Consider the following 24,483-nt stretch of genomic DNA (forward strand, 5'->3'; position numbering starts at 1 on the left):
AATTTGGAAAGTAGCCATTAGTTCGTTGGCCATCATGTTTAGCAAAATGACATAACATGAGTCGTGTATCTGCGTCATCTGATACAAAATGCAACACTGCTCACTGAAAGCCATATTGGCATGAAAAGATGGGTGAAAACTCCCCGTGAAAAAAGGAAAGAACGGGGTCACAATTGGCCTTTATCAGGCCCACTTACTCGTGAAAATCTGGGTTACAAGTGTTCTCCAGCAACTCTGTTACCCGTGAAGATCAGAGTTACATTTGGTCACCAACAACCTATTTATCTGTGAAGATCTTGATTACAACTGCTCTCCAACAACCCACTTAATCGTGAAGATTTGTGGTCTCAACCAACCCACATATTCGTGAAGGCCAGGGTTACAATTGACACCCGCCAACCCACTTACATTTGGCATCAAGCAACTCATATACCCATGAAGATCTGGGTTACAATTGGACACAAGCAACTCATTAAACCATGAATATCTTGCTTACAATTGGACTCCAGCAACTCATTTACCCATGAAGATCTTGCTTACAACTGGTCTTCAGCAGCCCAATTACTTGTGAAAATCTGGATTATAACTGGCCTCCAGGAACATACTTACAACTGAACATCAGCAACTCATTTACCCCTGAAGATCTTGGTTACAAATGGCCTCCAGCGATCCATTTACTCTTGAAGATCGGGGTTAGAATTGGTCTTCAACTACCCAATCATCCGGGAAAATCAGCGTTACAACTAGTCTGCAGCAACCCATTTATCGCGAATATTCGCTTTACAGTAGGTCTCCAGCACCTCATTGTGGGTTTCGACTAAGGAATACTGTTGTCAGACACGTTGACTTTGTTAATACGTGGTTTTATATACCAGTAACTTCGGGCAATGCTCACAACGTCAGTCAGTCGGTTGTGTAGTCGAGACCTGATTCTTGGCAGACCGATGCGACATAGCTGGAATATTGCTGGGCGCAGCGTTAAACACCAAAGAAACGAAAATATGATGAAACAGACAAAATGATCTCCCGTTATGATTTTATCAGTTTTATTCAGAGCAAGGTGACCAATACAAAGGGTACTTCTAAATTCTGGTGACCCTTTTCCTTCGGTGTTTTGCTTCCTGTTTCAAATCAGGACATGTTTCATCTTGTGATTATGAAGACGTGGCTTTCAGCAGCCAATCAGGATCCTTGTTATAAGTTGCTGGCGATGGCGTACAGAGAATCCCACACTTCTTTGCTGCAAGGAGCAATCTCACCGGGTGGGAGCACGAAACCCCCCAGGCCCCCTGAATCAGGTCGGAGTTCATAGGTCATTGCGTACTGGATGTTCTCCGTCAAGCGAGCCCAATCGTGGGAACCTCCGTCAGCGCTGTCTGTGGAAAGGATATAACACTAGTATGTGAGTAATTCAGATATAAAACGTCTAAAAATGAGGGCATAACATTGCTATATAGGTAATTAAGTCATAACAGGTCTAAGAAGAGGACATAACACTGATATGTGAGTAGTTCAGTTATAACTCGTCTCTGGAGAGGACATAATACTGGTATGTGAGTAATTCAGTTATAATTCGTGTCTGGAGAGGACATAATACTGGTATGTGAGTAGTTCAGTTATAACTCATCTCTGGAGAAGACATAATACTGGTATGAGTAGTTCAGTTATAACACGTGTATGGAGAGGACATAATACTGATATATGAGTAATTCAGTTATAACACTGTTACACATCTGTGGAGAGGATATTGCATTGATATGTAATTCAGTTATAACACCTGTGGAGAGGATATAACACTGATATGTGAGTAATTCAATTATAACTCGTTTATGGAAAGGACATGACGCTGATATGTAATTCAGTTATAACAACACATCTGTGGAGAGGACATAACACTGATATGAGAGTGCATGTGTATTTCAGTTATAACACTTCTGTGGTGAAGCTAATCGTAAGATCGGCTGATTTAAACGAATGATTGTGTTACAAAACCGGATGTTCTACGATTACTTGGTTTCCACTGCAACACCAATCCGACTTACACAGAATTTCAGCTGGAGTGCCCACACGGTACGTTTTCCCGTCAGAGTTTAGAATGGCGGCCCTTGCCTTGTTAGTGATATCCAGCTGGGGAAAAGCAATGTGTGAGTGAGTGACTGCAACAGCGGTGAAGCTTTTAGGCGAGCGAGTGAGTGAGTATGATTTTACGCCGCCCGTGGCAATATTCTAGCACTACTGATGCTGGGGACATCAGAATGAGGTTCACAAATTCGGCAACTCAGTAATGTTTTAACTTTGAGTGATCCACCATAGTTTGAGCTTTATGTCGATTTCAGTTCATTCTGTGAAATGCGTTTTCTCAAATTTGAGTAAAAACTCAGACTTAAGTTTGTTTCGAGAAACTGGGGCCTGGCAACACACGAGAATGTTAACTTTGAAGGTCACGAGTTTCGTTTCACATGAAAAAGAATACGATTATTCGTTAGTAATTAGTTTGCATTTTCAAGGTTTGGAACTAGAATATAAAGTTTCAGTCTTTCAAAATATTTTCTGCTGATTTTGCACTAGTGAAAACAAGCAAAACGTGTCTTTAATACTGTGAAAAGGTGTATAGGAACATTTACTATTATCGTTGTTCATATTTTCCAATGTTCGTTTACAAATAGCAACATCAGTCGCCAAAACGTAGCCATATTCAGACAGTATTTGCATCCATTTCACGTGTAGAATGATTCAGTAATGAATAAAGAGAGACTAGAATGCATCTGCTATTTAAGTACGAGAAATATGCCACGATGAACAGCTGAAGAGAGGGAAAGAGCCATGGGAATGTTGCAGATGAGGCTGACATACGATGTTGTTGCCAGCGCCCTCGGATGCCACCGTATCACGGCTATAAGTCGTATTCAGGACTACAGAGAGACTAAGAAGAGTGGACGTCCACGTGGCACAACGATAGTTACGATGGGTATTCCATAAGGAGGGTAACGTTTCTTTTGGCGTTTAGCATATTTGTATAGTGCACAACAGTGGTAGGGACCAGTGAAGGGACCAATGTCACCACGTTAAATGATATATTGCTATAGAATCTGAATTATGGTTAGTTTGATCTCGACATTCTGAACCCAAAATTAATCACGAGTTTATGGTAGTTTAACGACACGTCATTAGTCGCCACTCGCCCCTTTCCGTAACCTTCGAGAATAACATTGGTGACGAACGGCATACTTTAGGTCCCGCATCCGTGACTCGTGTCATGCCATGATAAACCGTGTTCTTGGAGATTGGGGAGAGTGGTGACGAATGTATTCGGAGTGATATCATGCATGCATCGGAATAAACCGAGAATATCCGAATGCCAGGTTAGATATACTTACAATGTAGTCGTAGTTTGGAGGGTACGTGTTATTTTGGAATCCGTATGGCGTGAGGAGAAGCTGAGAGAAGGCGTGAATAGAGAGGTAGGCGTGAATAGTTTCACCACGACGTTTTATCTCCTGAACCTTGTCACGGATGTTCTGACTCTCGATCTCGGAGAACACCGCCGGTCCACGGTACAAGTCGGAAGAGCATATGCCACTCGACCCGCTTCCTGTGATATATTGAAGATTTTAGACCCACAACCAAATGCATAAACGAAATAACTTATTGGCTGGGACTGTCGCTGGAAACTGACAAAACAGCTTCTAAAGTGTAAGAGTTCTGTTGATCTGACGACGTACAAAATTATCTAGAAGACATTCAAACAGTAATGACAGAACATTGTTGCAACATGGGAGATTGAGTAAGCGAGTAATGTTTTGCGCCGCATGTAGCGCTATTTCAGCAATATCGCGGAAGGGGGCACCAGAATAGGCTCCACTCATCGTATCCATATGGGATTTGAACACGGATCTTTGGCGTGACGAGCGAACGCTTTAACGGTTCGGCTATGCCAATACACCGTCTCCGACATGAATACACCAGGGGCCTTATTCTCGAAACCTTCTTAGCGCAAAGAATTCTTAAGTCTGTTCGTGGCCTGCGTGTTAAGAATGGGCTTTAGAAGTCCGTAGGGACGCAAACGTTTCGAGAATAGCTCGCCATGTCTTTTAGAATGTAGTCCAATGCAGCTCTTTATTTGACTGATTATACCTAACATATGTTGTCTTCTCCAATTATTATATCCGGTGTTATTCGTCTTGTGAGTATTATCGACCCGTGACGGTGCCGGGGTAGAATAGGCCTTCAGCAACCCACCCTTGTCGTAAAAGGCGACTATGCTTTTCGTAGGAGGCGACTAACGGGATCGGGTGGTCAGGCTCGATGACTTGGCTGACACATGTCATCGGTTCCCAATTGCGCAGATCGATGCTCATGTTGTTGATCACTGGATTGTCTGGTCCAGACTCGATTATTTACAGATCGTCGAAATATAGCTGGAATATTCCTGAGTGCGGCGTAAAACGGATCCAACTGCAGGTTTCTTTAACCGGACTTTTAAACGTATGTCTTGCAAGCACAGCTAAAAACGTCAGAGTTTCAGACCCGTGGACTTCAGAGACTCTTAATGGTCGTAAGAGGCACCGCCGAGAATAGGTGGAACATTCCTGAAGCGGCGTAACACAACATTCACTCACTCACTCACTCACTCACTCACTCACTCGTAACAGGCCACTATGAGTTGGAGTGGTCAGGCTCGCTGACTTAGTTGACACCTGTCAGCTGCGTAGATCGATGATCATGTTGTTGATCACTGGATTGTCTGGTCCAGACTCGGTCATTTACGGACCGACGCCATATAACTGGAATATTGCTGAGTGCGGCGTAAAACAACAAACAGAAACAAAGAAAGAAAGTGATTCTGATGCAAAAATGACAAAACAGAATGACTATCTCATCATGAATAGGTGTGGCAGATATATTGCTGAATGTGTCTAATGAAGTCAGACCAGACAATGGGTTGCTGAAGATCAGTTCTACACCGGATCTTCACGGGCGCCGGATCTTCACGGGTGTCTCTTCTGACACAAGCTGACAGTTAGGACAATTCTGATACTGTAACTCAACTGTTAGATTACTTTCACTTAATGACTTGATTTGTAAGTTTTGTATTTACCTCCCCACATCGAGTCGAAGTTCCTGTTGAGGTCCACGCCGCGGCTGCTGCCACAGGTGCTCACCTGATTTCTGTTTTTCCTCCAATACCGGTTCTGGCAACACAGAATGAGTGAGTTTAGTTTACAAAGCTTTTAGTAATATTCATGCAATATCACAGCACGGGACACGTGAACCCGTGTCTTCAGCGTTACGTGCGCACGCTTTAACCACTGGATAATCCCACCGCCCATCAAAGTCAAGAGAGGCAACTGTAATGCAGTAAATCAATGTAACACCTGTATATGGTGTACTCTTATAGAGGTATATGAGTACACTTAAGGTTAATATGGTGTACTCTTACAGAGGTATATGAGTACACTTAAGGTTAATATGGTGTACTCTTACAGAGGTATATGAGTACACTTTAAGGTTAATATGGTGTACTCTTACAGAGGTATATGAGTACACTTAAGGTTAATATGGTGTACTCTTACAGAGGTATATGAGTACACTTTAAGTTTAATATGGTGTACTCTTACAGAGGTATATGAGTACACTTAAGGTTAATATTGTACACTCTTACAGAGGTATATGAGTATAGGATGCATAATGGGATAGGACAGCTTAATATGACGTGTTCTTAAGGCGGTATGTGAGTACACTTACGGGGTAAATTAGTGCATACTTACGGAGGAATGTGAGCACACATTGAGTAAAATTGTGTACACTTACGGAGGTATGTGATCACATTTACGGGTTAATGTCGTGTACTCTTGCACACCCTCACGAACGGAAGTGTTTTAGTACACTTACGGTTGAACATGGCGTACACTTACGGCTGTATGTTGGTACAATTACGACATAATATGGTGTATGCTTAATATGTTGTACTGTTACTGTGCTATGTGAGTACACTTTCGGGATAATATGGTGTACTGTTACAGAGGCATGTGAGTGCACTTTTGGTTTAATATAGTGTATACATACGGCGACATGTAAGTACACTTACGGCTTAATACCCTCTATATGTACTGCTATATGTAAGTGTACGTACGGATCAGTATGGTTTTCTCTTACGGAGGTATGTGCGTACACTTGCGGCTCAGTATGGTTTACTGTTATGGAGGTATGTGAGTACACTTACTGCTCAATATGGTTTACTCTTACGGAGATATGTGAGTACACCTGCGGCTCAGTATGGTTTACTGTTACGGAGACATGTGAGTACACTAACGGCTCGGTATGGTTTACTCTTCCGGAGGTATGTGAGTACACTTACGGCTCAATATGGTTTACTCTTACGGAGATATGTGAGTACTCTTACGGCTCAGTATGGTTTACTCTTACGGAGATATGTGAGTACACTTACGGCTCAATATGGTTTACTCTTACGGAGATATGTGAGTACACTTACGGCTCAGTATGGTTCACTCTTACGGAGATATGTGAGTACACTTACGGCTCAGTATGGTTTACTCTTACGGAGGTATTTTAGTACGCTTATGGTTCAATATGGTTTACCCTTACACAGGTATATCAATACACTTAATGATTCAATATGGTTTACTCTTACTGGGGTATTTTAGTACACCTACGGCTCAATGTAGTGTATACTTACGTTTGTATGTGAGTATTCATAGCCATCGGGGTTGCTGACGGGGACAATATACCAGTTGAAGTAGTTGTATAAGTAGTTGGCGTCGGCGTCAGATTCACGTCGATGGAGTAGCTACAAGAGTAAACATATGTATACTGCATGACGAGCTGACTGAATAAAGGCAATACTGTCATGGCCATTCTACACGTCCATGATGAAAAAACTGAATGAACACAGTGCTGGCATGACCATTCTACACGTCTATGACGAACTGCTTGAATAAACACAGTGCGGACATGACCATTCTACACGTCTATGACAAGCCAATGCTGGCATGACCATTCTACACGTCTATGACGAACTGCTTGAATAAACACAGTGCGGACATGACCATTCTACACGTCTATGACAAGCCAATGCTGGCATGACCATTCTACACGTCTATGACAAGCCAATGCTGGCATGACCATTCTACACGTCTATGACAAGCCAATGCTGGCATGACCATTCTACACGTCTATGACAAGCCAATGCTGGCATGACCATTCTACACGTCTATGACGAACTGCTTGAATAAACACAGTGCGGACATGACCATTCTACACGTCTATGACAAGCCAATGCTGGCATGACCATTCTACACGTCTATGACGAACTGCTTGAATAAACACAGTGCGGACATGACCATTCTACACGTCTATGACAAGCCAATGCTGGCATGACCATTCTACACGTCTATGACAAGCCAATGCTGGCATGACCATTCTACACGTCTATGACAAGCCAATGCTGGCATGACCATTCTACACGTCTATGACGAACTGCTTGAATAAACACAGTGCGGACATGACCATTCTACACGTCTATGACAAGCCAATGCTGGCATGACCATTCTACACGTCTATGACGAACTGCTTGAATAAACACAGTGCGGACATGACCATTCTACACGTCTATGACGAACTGCTTGAATAAACACAGTGCGGACATGACCATTCTACACGTCTATGACAAGCCAATGCTGGCATGACCATTCTACACGTCTATGACGAACTGCTTGAATAAACACAGTGCGGACATGACCATTCTACACGTCTATGACGAACTGCTTGAATAAACACAGTGCGGACATGACCATTCTACACGTCTATGACAAGCCAATGCTGGCATGACCATTCTACACGTCTATGACGAACTGCTTGAATAAACACAGTGCGGACATGACCATTCTACACGTCTATGACGAACTGCTTGAATAAACACAGTGCGGACATGACCATTCTACACGTCTATGACGAACTGCTTGAATAAACACAGTGCGGACATGACCATTCTACACGTCTATGACAAGCCAATGCTGGCATGAACATTCTACACGTCTATGACGAACTGCTTGAATAAACACAGTGCGGACATGACCATTCTACACGTCTATGACAAACGGATGCTGGCATGGCCATTCTACACGTGCATCATGAACTGCTTGAATAAACGCAATGCTGACATGGCCAAACTACGCTGACATTTCAAACTGAAAGAATAAAGGCAACTCTGACATGACGTAATCGAGACACATAAATATTTACAATGACGAGACATTTTGGTAAAACTATAATTTCAATCTACCATCAGCGTTACGTAGGTGTATTTACCCTGTCGATGAAATACATCGCGGATGCAGGGCTGATCCACTCCCGAGCGTGCATGCCTGCCTCTATGAAGATGCTCTTTTTGTTTGAGCTATAACCACCAGTAATCTGAAAATCAGCATAAGCGAGGTGCTTGCAGTAAATCTGACAATCAAGAAAGGCATAAGCGAGGTGTTTGCAGTAAGTCTGACAATCAAGAAGGGCATGAACAAGGTGCTTGCAGTAACCCTGACAATAAAGAAGGGCATGAACAAGGTGCTTGCAGCGAATCTGACCATCAAGAAAGGCATAAGTGAGGTGCTTGCAGTAAATCTGACAATCAAGAAAAGCATAAAGCGAGGTGCTTGCAGTAAATCTGACAATCAAGAAAGGCATAAAGCGAGGTGCTTGCAGTAAATCTGACAATCAAGAAAGGCATAAACGAGGTGCTTGCAGTAAAACTGACAATTAAGAAAGGCATAAAGCGATGTGCTTGCAGTAAATCTGACAGTCAAGAAAGGCATAAACGAGGTGCTTGCAGTAAATCTGACAATCAAGAAAGGCATAAAGCGATGTGCTTGCAGTAAATCTGACAATTAAGAAAGGCATAAGCGATGTGCTTGCAGTAAATCTGACAATCAAGAAAGGCATAAAGAGAGGTGCTTGCAGTAAATCTGACAATCAAGAAAGGCATAAGCGAGGTGCTTGCAGTAAATTTGACAATCAAGAAAGGCATAAAGCGATGTGCTTGCAGTAAATCTGACAATCAAGGAAGGCATAAGCGATGTGCTTACAGAGTGTTTGACATACTTGCTTAAAAAATACAAACTCAAATTATTCGAATGCTAACGAAAATATGATTTGCTCCAAACTATATTTACGAATAATATCTCGAATACACTACAGGCTTGCTAGGAACTGATTCATCTTGTGAGATCTTCTCTAAAGCTTCTCTAATTCACAGATAAGACAAGTCTAAAATAATGGACAGTCGGAAATATTGCCGATGGGACAATATAAATGATTAACGATACGAAGATTATGTTATCGATAATCTCTTACATTAATCTTTGGGACAGACAATAAAATTGTTCTTTTTCTCACAAGAAATACGAAATTCGGACTGCTTCTAACTTTGTTCAGCACGCTGTTTTGTTAATGATCTATGCAAAAACAATTAAGATACAGCTCCTCAGTCATGTTATATATATACATTAGTTTCCGACTTTTTCGGTTTGCTCAAAGTTGCGTCTCCAATGTTTATCGATAATCAATCGATATCTAGTTTACGATTATCGATCTCTATGTTCTATATCGATAGGCAGCCCTAGTAAAAGCGCCCAAAGATCAGTCGTGTACATGGTTGCTTAATAACGTGTTAATAATATGTCGTAACAGTGATCATTTGAAGTACTGGCCCCGACAACTACGAATAGTGTTTTCATTTATGAGAGTTTTTATATATCAGAACTGTTCACCTTTTCTCGGTTTGAGTTTGTATGTAGATTTGTGGAAGAATTCGAGTAATTGAAAACTACGGAAATAACGAACTTCGAGTGACCACTAACTTAGTTCGGGATAACAGTAGCCTTTTGAAGAAAATATACGGGAGTAGTTCCTTCTAGTCATTACTTCGCTATGAGCGAGAAAATTGTACTTGCTACAAACTATATCTACACTTTACACGCACGAGTTCACCTTTACAAGTAATTATTAATCACTAGATTTCCATATTTAAAGTAATAACATGTGAATGTTATTCTTGTAAAAATAAATGATGAAGCTTGACTACCTCAACGAAGGGTGTTTTCTTTTCCATGTATGTTAGTCTGCTGAGGTAGGACTTGGACACCCCGCTGAAGGAGGCGAAATTTGTCGTGAACTGGTCGATCTGTCAAAAAAGGCAACACATAAATGATAAATAATAATGGATCTCAAGATCTCCAGAGTCTTGACCGCCTGACCAGAAAGATCACGTCTGATAACAGAGCCCACCAGCCTCGTTCCTCTCTTAATCGTTTTATATGTGCCATAAATTCTGGAGGTCGGGGTTTGTTTAATGAGGAGGCTCTTCATGATAGAATTTTACTGTGTACTTTTACACATGTTTATTTATCGGATGATCCTCTGGTGATGCACTTCAGGACTCTTGATGAAAGCAAGGAATTCCACAGCTATTTTAAGAGTGCCAAGGTTGTTGGACAGAATCTGAAATGTGAGGTTGACTTTGTTGATTGTGATGTCCCACTGGACGATACAGCGATGGGAGTAAACCAGGTGAAGTCCTTTACCAAGTCTACCCAGGGTCGGTCCTTTGTGGAGAAGCCGTCTGAGAAGCAATTGCATCGTGTGTACATGTAGTGTTTGAAACAGAACAGCAATCCAGCCGATTCCTTCGCTTGGATGAAGTCGGCTGGTCTCAAATGTGAAACTGAGGACTTCCTTTTTACTGCTCAGGACCAGTCACTTCCCACTCGCAATCGTCAGAGAGTGATTCTAAATGAAAATACTTCCATGAAATGTCGACTGTGCAATGGTTTTACAGAGACCGCCCAACTCTTTGTCAGTGGATGCCCTTCCTTGGCACATGCAGCATATCTTAAACGACATAATGGCATGGTCTTTACTATCGTCTCAGCCATGCCTGTGGCTTTGACTCCAAGGTCCATTCATGGTACGACCCAGAAAATGTAGAGGGCGTCATGGAAAATGATGCTTTTAAACCTCTCTGGAATTGACCAATATACAAACCTGATCTTGTCCTTTTTGATAAAGCCAACAAATTTAATTACATCACTGAATTTTCTGTCCCTTTTGACAGCAGTGTGATTGGCAAGATTCAGGAAAAGCATGATAAATACGCGGACCTCGCCCTTAAAATGTCTCGCTTGCATCCCAAATACACTGTCGTCAGGCTCCCCATTGTTCTCGGTGCTCTTGGTTTGGTACCTCCTGATCTGTTGGTGCAAAACAGGAGAGTGCCCTGGTTTGGCCCTTCTGACAATCTGGGTAATGCAGAAGACTGCAGTGTTGGGGAGCCTTCATATTCCCCGAAACGTTCTTGGAGGGTTCGACTAGGCATTCTTTCCTGGGAGAAGTCCCATTCGCTGTGTGACTTGCGTATAGAGAATGTGAGGGCCCTGAGCTGAGTTTACCGGCCTGACATCCAGGATCACCCGAATCCTCTCTGCTGCATTTCTGTCTTAATCTGTAAAACATATAATAAAAATACTGATAATCAGAATTGCCTCCTGGGCAATACTGGCGGTCTTCAGACTTCCCTATTATATACTCCTCGTGGCTACCTTTACTTGTACAGTTTCTGTCGACGCCACCTGGAATGTCCATTACAGAGGGTTTTTTAGATTAATATGGCACTGTTTCAGCGCTGCTGACAAAATTCACAAACTGATAACAAAATAATAAAAAATAAAAATAACAGGAGGGCACAGTCAAACAAAGGGAACTGAGCAATAAATACAGACATATACTTAAAAAGAGATTACTGGTAAATGTTGCAGATTATGTTGTGGTTATAAATTGAAGAATGATAATGTCAGGGTCAGGCTGGTGAACAAGGTGCTGGTGAGAATTGATCGTACCTCGGATATTTATATAACGTACATATCCACGCACTAGTGCATGCTCAAGGCGCTGGTATTTTCCCCTTCTATCATTGGATGTCAATCTCAACAGCACATCGTATTATCAACCTCAACACTCTGGGGAATATACAACTCTTGCAGTCACTAGGCGCACCGAGCTATTGTGGCTTTCTCATCCTAAGGAAGCACCCATTACCAGCTGGGTGGACTGGGACACATAGTCACAGTATTTTGTCCAAGTTCATTGCACCTTGCTGTACCCGCAACTAGGTGTTTGCATGTATTTATGTGGCCACCATCTGGTCATATACCAAAGGATTTGTGGGTTCTTTTAAGTGTAGAGGGTTGTGTACTGTATACTAGGGGTTGTGACAACGCTGAAAAATTCTGCACACAAAGGTGACTCCAAGGTTTTCACACACGGTCACAGGTGGGCTCGACCGCGATATCTCAACCTCTCTGGATCACTACCCTGGTGTTTGAGCCAGTTTTTATAAACCCTGTGAAAACGCTTCTTGGAAAAATGGACCAAATTCCATAATCATATTAGAGACGATTGTACTATTTTGGATAAGAAGCTTTTTAAACACGGACACTGTCAAAACGTTAAAAACGGCAAAAAGAATTTTCTTTTTCCAATACATAGGAAAATTTGACCTGCCGGGCAACTTCCGCTATGTTATATCGATGGGGAATGATGCTGTCTGCACTGGGTGAAAATTTGGTTAATTTATCTCGTATAGTCTGGGACATATTGGGGCTCAAATATGTTGACATTTTGGATTATCTGCCCATACCGGAAGCCGACAGTCGGGATTTTTTCAACATTTTATCAGTTTCAGCAGACAGACGATCATCCTGAAAGTTTCACTGAAATCGACCCATGAGCTAGTTGAGGAGAGATGATACAAAAATTGTAAAAAAAATAGTGACATTAGGATAATAACAGCATGTCTTCCTGACTTTCGTCTGAAGACCTCATTAGTCCATTTAAATAGCGCTAAATCCACACCGACTGCAAGTTCATGGCGCAGACAGTTTATTACTATTACGGATAACTTAAGCTGCCTGCGAGGTGCTAGAAGGTTACAGTTTCATGACCTAACCCACTGGGTGCCTTTTCTCTGGTTAACAGAGGCAAGTTTAAACAAGCTCACTTGCCTAATCACATGTGCATAGTTGCGGGTCAGGACTGAAGTCCTCAGGAGTCAAGCTGCCGAACATGGTCACCCATCCCAGTACACTCGGCGCCGAGCGTTGCTTAGCACACCACCGACATACCGATTCAAATAAAATATGATACGAGAAATTGTTTGCTTGACTTTGCAACCCATCTAAAAGTGCCAGTGTTGACATTCTACAGCCAGACAATCCAGTGATAAACAGCATGAGCATCGATCTAAGTTTTCGGGATACAAATCAGTGTCAGCAAGTCAGAGAGCCTGACCACCCGATCCCTTCAGTCGCCTTTTACAAGAATGGGTTAATGAAGACCACTTGTCATAATGGCATGATGATCTTAATGGCAGTGGAAGCCCAAGTTATCCTGATTCCACCTTACGTCGCTCAATCTGTAGTAGTTATTGTGCCACATCACTCCCTGGATGAAATCGGCGTAGTTGACAGGTTCGGCTGGCATAGCATAAACGGCATCGTTCAACCTAGAAAAGAACGAGATGTATGTCACGTCGGCGCAGGTAAACAGAGTAAGAGAGTGAGTTTGGTTCCACGCCACTTTCAGCAATATTCCAGCTATATCACGGCGGTGAACACCTGAAATTGGCTTCACATAATGTACCCATGTTGAGAATCAAACCCAGGTATTCGGTGTGCTTTATCGACGCTTTAGCCACAAGGCTACCCCACCGCCCTGGGTCAACATTGAGAACAGTAAACGTTTGGACTGAGTAAGTGTGATTGTACGTCGCTGTCAGCAATATGTTGCAGCAATGTCACAGCGAGGGACCACCATTAACCTCCGAGAAAAGCTAAACTTCACATGACTCATGGTAAAACATTGCAAGTTTGTAAACAGATGACGAAACAAAGCAATACAAAGTAATACCAGCCATGACACGATTACATCAACGTACAGACGCAACTTGTTCTTCACTGAACCATAATCAAACTCGGACGAATAAATTCTTTTGTCCGCCAGCATATCCGGGGCGGTATTCATAAAGCTCTAGAATGTTCTTAGATTTTTCACTTAAGTCTCCTTAAGAATTCTTAAGTTTAAGAAAAATTCTTGATTTCTCTCTTAACCCAAAGTAAGGAACAATCTTAGCTGAAAATGTGAACGTTTCTGTTAGCCGCCATCTTCGATAACTAAGAACTTTCTTAACTGGTAGGTGCCCTTATAAGGTTTGTTAAAAAGTTACGTAAACTAATATCAAAATGAGTGTTTTCTTACAAGTTGAGAACGTCGTTATGGAAAGTAAAAATTCTTGGTGAATTTGAGAATTCTTAACTCTTAAGAAAATTCTTAGAAGCTTTATGAATACCGCCCCAGGACCCGGATTTTCGAAGCTCTCTTAGCGTTAAGATAGTCGTAAGCACCATACATTAACAGTAACGTACGACTATCTTAGCGCTGAGAGAGCTTCGAAAAACCGCGCCTTAGGACGGTATTCATAAATAAAACGATATAACAGTATAGGTCCGGGACAGGTGGGTGAACAATTGTCCCGGAGTACCCGTCTCAATACTCGGACCCGTTATGATCATGTTACTAATAGATTAAAAAATGTAATAGGTCATTCTTTTTATGATTAAAAGGATGTATTGTCTTTGAAGATAGACAATCACTTCTTTTAAATATAATACACGGTTAAGATACAGACAAAAAAACTCGAAATTTTAGCCTTCGCTCCGAAGAATATATTGATATTTCTTTCAAATTTATGCCAGGAATTAACATAACGGATATCCGGGTAGGTTAAGGTAGCAGGGTAGCCGGGTAGAAAATTTGGACACGTCCCAGCCCTACAAGGCAACTTGCCTCAGACTTCCACCCTGGGTTTCATTATGAGAGAGGCTTTGGGAGGTGGATTAACCTCTGCAAACATACGTGATGAAATGTTGTGTTTGGTAGAAACACAGACGCAGAAGAAGTCGGAACATTGAGAACATGTTCACAACTTTCTACTTGGCCATTTGGACAAGAAATGAACAATGTCCTCTTGAAGAGGTTGGATACCGGGGTTTGTGCGCATACCATATGCGACGGGATGTGACAGTAGGAGCGCGTATCTGATATTTTTTTAAGTTATTTCCCTTTATATTGCTTCTCATGATACTTCATGATTATTTGGCCACACAAGCATTTATCCCGAGGTAAACCTGAGCAAGAGTTATTTCCCCTCATAAAAATTGAATTTGAGATAATGTTAATACCCTCAGGTGGCATATTTTTTTAACATTGATCTAGTGCGGAATTACTATATGAAAATTTATTTTATAAAGAAATACAATATATTATATATTTGTTTTTCATTGATGAATCATAAATGAACGTTTTGACAATTATATCTTGTTGTTAAGAAAGAGTCCACTGCTGATATGAAGGTTGCCTGATATATCAGTCGGACTGCACGCTATTATCAGTATTTAAAACGATACGAATTGCAATATTTTTTCTGAGAACCGGTATATTGGGAAAAGAACGCATGTGAAGTTTTTGTGATTATCTTTAAGGTTTCAGTTAAAATTTGCACAACAATTCCTTATTCAATGACAGAATGGCATACTGTAATGCTCTAAAATGTATCAAAAAGTGAAACTAAAATCTCTGACCATGTGATTGTTGTTAACAGACCATAGCATCTGTGGTTTGGAATTAATAATGTAGAAAATAGGACTGGCACGTACATTTAGTGCAACTCACTCAAACATTTACCTTTCCAATATATGCCAATATGTATCGCAATACAGGTATTTGAATAGCAATAAATTACAGTATAATTTATTGGCCAACAAATAATTTATTTGCCATTGCTCGGATGGGTGACCGGCAGCTTAACTCCTGAGAGTTTCTAGGACTTCAGTGCTGCCCCACAACGAAGAACATCACACATTTGGTCTCACCCTAGGCAAGTGAGTTTGTTCAAAATTGCCTCTGTTCCCCCGGCAGAAAATGGGTACCTGGTGGAAAAAGTCATGTAACCACTAACCTTCTAGCGCCTAAAAGGCAGCTTGGGTAATCCGGGGTAATAATATGCTTGCTTTGACTGTTAACGCTATGAGCATTCACCCCGTGAGTGGAGTTTGGCGCAATATAAATGCACATATTACTGTTATATAGCTCTAGTTTACAGTAAACAACATTCACAACAAACACGCCTACACCGGCATATATTAAGCAAATAATGGACGACATTCCTGATGGTCCTAGTGTCCATCAATAACATCGACACAGTCCATCCGATTCGACGAAAACGTTACATGTGGTACCGGGTTGGTTGGTTTGTTGTTAAAACCGCAGTCAGCAATATTCCACCTACATAGCGGCTTTCTGTAAGTAATCGAGTCTGGACCAAATAGTCCAGTGATCAACATCATGAGCATCGATCTGCGTGACTGGGATGTCATGATGTGTCAACAAAGTCAGCGAGCATGACAACCTGATCCCGTAAGTCGCATGGGTTACTTGAAGACCAGTTCTAACTCGGATCTTCATGGCTTTGGTTGCCTGTTAGGGATCCACTTACTGCTTCAGATTGTGAACTCTGATCTTGGCGCTCACTCCAGACTTCTGCATCAACTCCATAAACAGGTCAATGGACTCGGGAGGCACTCTGAGTCGCCCTGTATTCACCAGCGTTGGGTACAGCCAGATGTCAAGCTGCAAGGCGGAACATGGTTATGTTAGAGTATTTTCTTTTCATGATTATGACACTTCGTTTTCCCCGATGTTCACGTTTTGGGGCGTCGTAAGACAGTGAGTGAATATAGTTTTACGCCGCCAAATTAATATCTCAGTTCTTAGTCGCAATCAGCAATTTTCCACTTATATGGCGGCTTCTTCCTGTAAACAATCGTGTCGGGATCAGACAATCCAGTAATCAGCAGCATGAACATCGATCTACGCGATTGGGATAAGATGACATAGGTCAACCAGGTCCCACGATCCCGAGAGTCGCCTTTTACATGGTTGTTAGGTTATGTTCGTAGCGTGTCTCCCTGCCTTGATAGCGTGTGGAAATGATCATTATGAAGCTTAGATTAATGCCGAAGTGACTTTCAGTTACATGAGCTTTGTGTTCACACCATATCGTACATGTGTTACAAGCGTCGTGAAGATGGGGTGTATACCATTACCAGTTACATCAGCAACGATCTGCCACCTTACCCCCATGTCTCCAACGTTGGCGAGGTTGTTGATGTAGTTCTGCTGCGCGACACTGGTGATGTTGACGTCCACGAGGCGGTGGCTGCAAGTAGAAGAAAATGCTTAAAATGAAATTGTATCCTACCATATGCGTCAGAGAAAGATGTTGGTTATACACATAATATAACCCAAATCAAATTCCCCTGTCTTGTTTTATTTGTAATTGTATTATTCCCACTGGCATTGTAAAACCTTCGAGGCATTCTCATTCAACGTTCCATTTATTGAAAAGACATACTTCTTGCAATACGACGAAAACATATCCCGTGCGTGCGTGCCGTTGCCATTACAGGTATACACTAAAATGCAAATCACAAAACATCTCTCAAATGCATTCATATTTAGGTGAAATGCATATTTTTCAATAGAATTAATTTGTCCTATTTTCGACCACTAACAGTGATTTAGATGTCCAAAAACATAGAAATATAATTCTGCCTTGAGAGAAAGATAAACCTTTTAAAGTCACCATTTTCAATCATTAAACCAAGAAACAATGTGAAAAACATTCCTATTATTTTAGTTATTTTAAACATTTCCTGCTGATTTGCATTAGTGAATTCATATTTTTGCTTGCAAAGTAACATTTTTAGTTTTTCTGTTTCCATAGCACCATCAATCGCCAAAACGTAGCAATATTCAAACAATATTTGCATCCATTTCACGATTCCATGGGCTATAACGAGCTCGAGAGACTAGAATGCATGAAAGGATCCACAAGTGCGAGAAATATGCCACAAGTTACAGCTGAAGAACCGCTTCATCCCAAGAAGTGCACGTCCCCGCATAACAACGGTAGCTGAAGATAGGTCATTAAGGAAGGGTAACGCTTCTTATGGTGTTTAATGTACATTTATGACGACGTCATGCAAGCAACCGAGAAATTAAAAAAAATGCGCGAGTGAGTGAGGAAGGGAGGCAGCACCAGAGGGAGTGAGTGAGTGAGGGAGCCAGAAATTGGCTTCTCACATTGTACCTATATGGGGAATCGAACCCGTTCGGAAGGGCTAACGTTTCCACCGCTTGGCTACCCGGGGGTTCTTTTTTGTCAGAGCTAAGAGTCGTGTAATATGTAAAAATTAGGGGATATTGGAATGTGATATATGCCATGAACGCTATACTGACGGAGAAAAGAGACTTTCTGTTGCAAAATCTTTCATAATATCACATTAAGAAAATATGGTCAAATGCAAGTCGTTATAGCCAACAACAAGAATCAAAGAATCGACAGCATCAAAAACAGCAAAATGCACGTGTTTTGCAAGTAAGGGTAAAATGCACGTGTATAAAACCAACTCACATATCAGAGCAGATCGCACTCCGGCAGAGAGCCACGATGCCGTGGTTAACTTCGACAGAGTGAAAGAGGGCCATCGGAGAGACGGCAATTGCAAGAACCTGCAATTGTTTCGTTATGACCGTCGGGAACCTCCGACGGCATTACCAAAACACTGGTCAGACCTCAGACAGGTCCTAGAGAGGCAGACCTCGGGTGACAACTGTGCAGGAAGACCACCACCTGACATCACACCTTAGAAACTGCTTCGTCGTGACCGCCGGGAACCTTCGTTTGCGTTACCAAAACACTGGTCAGACCTCAGACAGGTGAAAGAGGGCCATCGGAGAGACGGCAATTGCAAGAACCTGCAATTGTTTCGTTATGACCGTCGGGAACCTTCGACGGCATTACCAAAACACTGGTCAGACCTCAGACAGGTCCTAGAGAGGCAGACCTCGGGTGACAACTGTGCAGGACGACCGCCACCTGACATCACACCTTAGAAACTGCTTCGTCATGACCGTCGGGAACCTTCGTTTGCGTTACCAAAACACTGGTCAGACCTCAGACAGGTGAAAGAGGGTCATCGGAGAGACGGCAATTGCAAAAACCTGCAATTGTTTCGTTATGACCGTCGGGAACCTTCGACGGCGTTACCAAAACACTGGTCAGACCTCAGACAGGTCCCAGAGAGGCAGACCTCGGGTGGCAACAGGAAGACCACCACCTGACGACATCACACCTTAGAAACCGCTTAACGTCATCAGCACTCGGTCACCAAGTAAGACGGAGGACAGTGTCAAGGAGACTACGGGCCGATGGTATCAGGGCCTACCGACCGTACCGAGGAACGCTGCTCGTCGACATATGTCGCCGCTCGCGTCGTCCAGAACTTCTTTCATGACAACAATGTCAGCGTCCGGTAATGGCCTACACGCTATTTCGTGAGTAACATTTTAAGGACATGCAAAACGTCAACGCTTCGTTTTCTCTTGTGAAGGTTACGTACGGGCAGATCATGGTATTCATGTTCAATATCTTCCCTATTACAATGTTAATGTTCAAAGTTTGTAATTTCCGTTTATAAGGAAAGATTTTTACAAAGATCACAATAGAATGATAGAGGCTATGGTAACGGCTTCGTAAGGCTCCTCATATTTACATGTAGTAAGCAATTACTCATCTGAAATTGTTTTTTAACAGTATGGACTTTTGTGTTTTGTTTTGTATTTATTAAAAAAAGGAGAATACATAAGAAAGACAATACAGAGCGAACAATAAGGATTGGCAAACAGTCCGAACAAGCCTTATATTAATGCCTTTCCCAAGAGAAAACTACTTAATCGAATTTAACTAAGAGATTGCTAAAAGGATATATTACATAATTCAATGACGCAATTTTCAAAACGAACAAAACGAGACTTACGGTATTCCATGTGCTATTAACAAAACGATACCATTCATTTGATCTTTCAGAGCAATGTTCTTTCAGGCGATCTTTGTCGCCACAATAGATAAAGAATAATGCAGACGATGCCTGATGTAATTTTATACGCTGCACGATATAATATAAAATCTGAGGAATAGGTTATTGAAAAATGGTTCTTACTTCAAGAATGTTTCTGCTCCTTGCTCGTCGAGTCTGCCAGTAGGAAGACCTAGGGCCAGTCCACAAAGAGCTAGAAGAACGAGATACTTCATGGCGGCACTGTGAGCAGTCACCTACCTACAGCAAGGGTACCAGGAGCTCATCTTTTATACCTCGCCTGACGCCGTGTGCAAAAGTGAAATAGTCTGTTCACCTTGAAGTATAACAGATAGGTCATATTGGAAAGCGGTCAAGATTTGGCAATGATGCTTGTTTGTCAGATTTGAATTTTCTGTTAAGTCATAGAGAAATGACATATCATTTGTCATTTCGTTTTGTCGTGAAGAATGAAGTAGAACTCCAGAGTGTCGTTAGGCGAGTTACACGTGGTTTTTAAAAACCCGAATTTATCATCGACATTTCTTAAATCTTGTTTATCACGAGGTTGACATCATTTCCTGACACAAAACGCGACTTCCACAATTTATCAAGAGGTTATTACCTTGAGTATCATTCATGTACTTTGACACACTCCTGTGGCATCCCAATTTCATCCCAATTGCGTAGATCGATACTCATGCTGTTGATCACTGGATTGTCTGGTCCAGACTCGGTTATTTATAGACTGTCGTCATATTGCTGAGTGTAAGCAACAACCCAAACCCACACTATTGAGATGCTGAGCGAAAGGATCCAGATTACCGGGGATCAGGCTAACGAGGTCATGACAAAAAGATCCATCTTACCGGGGGCCACACTATCGAGGTGGCAAAGAGATCAAGATTTCCAGCTGGCCACACTAAAGAGGTGACCAAAAGATCCAGATTACCGTGGGCCACACTAACGAGGTGACCAAAAGGATGCAGATTACGGGGACCACACTATCGAGGTGACCAAGAGATCCACATTTCCAGTTGGCCACACAAACGAGATAACCAAAAGATCCAGATCACCGGAGGCCACACTATCGTGGTGACCAGAAGATCCAGATCACCGGTTGGCCACACTATAGAGGTGACCAAAAGATCCAGATCACCGGTTGGCCACACTATCGAGGTGACCAAAAGATCCAGATCACCGGAGGCCACACTATCGAGGTGACCAAAAGATCCAGATCACCGGAGGCCACACTATCGAAGTGACCAAAAGATCCAGATGACCGGTTGGCCACACTATCGAGGTGACCAAAAGATCCAGATCACCGGAGGCCACACTATCGTGGTGACCAGAAGATCCAGATCACCGGTTGGCCACACTATAGAGGTGACCAAAAGATCCAGATCACCGGTTGGCCACACTATCGAGGTGACCAAAAGATCCAGATCACCGGAGGCCACACTATCGAGGTGACCAAAAGATCCAGATCACCGGAGGCCACACTATCGAAGTGACCAAAAGATCCAGATCACCGGAGGCCACACTATCGTGGTGACCAGAAGATCCAGATCACCGGTTGGCCACACTATAGAGGTGACCAAAAGATCCAGATCACCGGTTGGCCACACTATCGAGGTGACCAAAAGATCCAGATCACCGGAGGCCACACTATCGAGGTGACCAAAAGATCCAGATCACCGGAGGCCACACTATCGAAGTGACCAAAAGATCCAGATCACCGGTTGGCCACACTATAGAGGTGACCAAAAGATCCAGATCACCGGTTGGCCACACTATCGAGGTGACCAAAAGATCCAGATCACCGGAGGCCACACTATCGAGGTGACCAAAAGATCCAGATCACCGGAGGCCACACTATCGAAGTGACCAAAAGATCCAGATGACCGGTTGGCCACACTATCGAGGTGACCAAAAGATCCAGATCACCGGAGGCCACACTATCGTGGTGACCAGAAGATCCAGATCACCGGTTGGCCACACTATAGAGGTGACCAAAAGATCCAGATCACCGGTTGGCCACACTATCGAGGTGACCAAAAGATCCAGATCACCGGAGGCCACACTATCGAGGTGACCAAAAGATCCAGATCACCGGAGGCCACACTATCGAAGTGACCAAAAGATCCAGATGACCGGTTGGCCACACTATCGAGGTGACCAAAAGATCCAGATCACCGGAGGCCACACTATCGAGGTGACCAAAAGGGTGAGACTAACGTGGTCATGACCAACGGGATCCAGATTATCGGGGGCCCCACTATCGAGGATCGTTGATACTGGCATAATGTACGACAGTATAGAGCCAGTATTGGACCAGTGCTTGTTTTCCGTTAGTATCCCGTTACAGGCAAAACTGTAGTAGGCCATATTAGGGTGGGTACCTTTAATACTGCACGTTATACGGCACCAGCCCAGTACTGGCCCAGTATAGACAGTTCACTTCCTGTCTGATGAACTGTGGGGATTATCTCTGGTCCATGTCGTCAGCTTGAGAGAGATTACAAAAGACAACGTGTGACATTATCTACTTTTCTGAATGTAAATTTACTTAATGTGGCACTAAAAAGAAACAGTATTTGTTGAAAAGGTCTAATAAAGACTACACTTTCAAATAAGTTAAGTATTGAGCAAAACTTAAAACGTAAAAGTTCAGTATATGGCGCAGCTTATTGCATTGCTTGATAATCCTGTCATACTGGGCAAAGCGTCAAAAGATTGAACAGTAAATGAAGCTTTGAAACTACCTTTAAAATAGACTGTATCAGGTGAATTGAATTTTGAAACTTGTGTTGAACAAGCTCATTCAGAAGGACAATGAAAGAATAACGCATCATGTTTTCATCTTGTTTTATGAATTAAACTGACTTAAATAAACTTGTGTTTTCTTGTGTTTTTCTGTGTTTCTTTTGGTATCAGCTTATTTTTAATATTAGAAACTTATTGAACTAAACTTTGCCAGTCCCAGCTAAACTGTAAAGCGCCAACTTGCAACGTCAACGTGCAAAATAGTATAGGCCCAGTTCCAGAATAGCTTAAAAGAACTTGATTTTCTGACTTTACTGGGCTAGTAATGGCAGAGTTACGTGGTGTTAGCTGAGTTCTGGGACACAAAATCCAAATTTCCGGGAGTGTACACTAACGATATCTGGGACTCGGGATCTAGATTACTGGGGGTCTACACTAACGAGGACTGGGAGACAGGATCTAGATTACTGGGGGTTTACACCAACGAGCACTGGGACACAGGATCCAGATTACTGGGGATCTACACTAACGAGCACTGGGACACGGGATCCAGATTACCGGGAATCTACACTAACGAGCACTGGGACACAGGATCCAGATTACTGGGGGTCTGCACTAAAGAGGACTTGGACACGGGATCTAGATTACTGGGGATCTACACTAACAAGGACTGGGACACGGGATCCAGATTACTGGGGGTCTACACGAACGAGGACTGGGACACAGGATCCAGATTACTGGGGATCTACACTAACGAGCACTGGGACACAGGATCCAGATTACCGGGGGTCTACACTAACGAGGACTGGGACACAGGATCCAGATAACTGGGGGTCTACACTAACGAGGACTGGGACACAGTATCCAGATTACTGGGGGTCTACACGAACGAGGACTGGGACACAGGATCCAGATTACTGGGGATCTACACTAACGAGCACTGGGACACAGGATCCAGATTACCGGGGGTCTACACTTACGAGGACTGGGACACGGGATCCAGATTACCGGGGGTCTACACTTACGTGTTTCTGACTAACCAGAGGCCGCACTAACGAGGTCACAGTCAATAACATACTTGTATTGAACGGTTAACCTTTCACATGTGTGCCAAGTGTGACACGTCAAGTGACCTCAGGACATTTGCACCCGCTGTCAAGCACACCAACTGACATGCTCAAGTACGTAAGAAATTTGGACAGGAATATGGACGCGATATTATTCAAGTGCTAGTATTTCACTTGGTCGTGTAAACTCTCGTATCACGTGGATAATACGGCATAGTATTCACATAACAAAATGAGCATAGTTTCTTTGGGTCAAAATTATGCCGATGAATCACAATATAACTCCTATTCGGTTCATGATCAAACATTCATTTCAACATATATAGACAATGAGCAGTGTTGGCTCAAGAGAGGGTTTTGGAGTGTTTTGACTCATCAAATTCAGTGAGGACCCCCTCTATTTTACATCTGCCCATCTATTTAACATTGAAGGGGGTCCAGAAACATTATTTTCATCAATTTGGATCCACTCAAAATTTCACCCAAATCTAACTCTGAATGAGACAGTGAAAATCACCTTTGACATTAAGTCCGTTATTTTAAAGTTTGACTTTTTTAAGGTGAACATGAAAAAGGTCGCCTTACGTGTGCCCTGTGTAAATTTCTTG

At 42.6% G+C, this 24,483-nt stretch overlaps 2 protein-coding genes across 2 annotated transcripts in view; both read right to left on the minus strand.

The window, feature by feature from the left end:
* LOC137259760 (phosphatidylinositol 4-phosphate 5-kinase type-1 alpha-like) overlaps window positions 1-24,483 on the minus strand; it is a 367,781-nt gene that overhangs the window by 191,722 nt on the left and 151,576 nt on the right. The gene's annotated exons all lie outside the window — the stretch shown is intronic.
* On the minus strand, window positions 1,195-20,278 carry LOC137260257 (carboxypeptidase B-like). Its single transcript, XM_067797952.1, has 11 exons — window positions 20,187-20,278; window positions 17,260-17,341; window positions 16,619-16,752; window positions 13,471-13,570; window positions 10,097-10,195; window positions 8,329-8,433; window positions 6,698-6,808; window positions 5,099-5,192; window positions 3,378-3,592; window positions 2,043-2,127; window positions 1,195-1,376 (listed from the first exon to the last, which is right to left on the minus strand). Exons 1-11 carry the CDS (start codon window positions 20,276-20,278, stop codon window positions 1,195-1,197), a joined length of 1,299 nt encoding a protein of 432 aa, XP_067654053.1.

Source organism: Haliotis asinina, chromosome 13 (assembly GCF_037392515.1).
Source record: "Haliotis asinina isolate JCU_RB_2024 chromosome 13, JCU_Hal_asi_v2, whole genome shotgun sequence".
In the NCBI taxonomy this organism is placed as follows: Eukaryota; Metazoa; Mollusca; class Gastropoda; order Lepetellida; family Haliotidae; genus Haliotis; species Haliotis asinina.

What these genes read in the sequence shown, in the direction of transcription:
- LOC137260257 (XM_067797952.1), bottom strand. Translation starts at nt 20,278, where the DNA reads ATGAAGTATCTCGTTCTTCTAGCTCTTTGTGGACTGGCCCTAGGTCTT. An exon ending in ATGAATACTCACATACAAAC is followed by an intron (nt 5,193 to 6,697) that starts GTAAGTATACAC and finishes CTGTGTTGCCAG; the next exon opens with AACCGGTATTGGAGGAAAAA. An exon ending in CACTCCAGCTGAAATTCTGT is followed by an intron (nt 1,377 to 2,042) that starts GTAAGTCGGATT and finishes TCCTTTCCACAG; the next exon opens with ACAGCGCTGACGGAGGTTCC.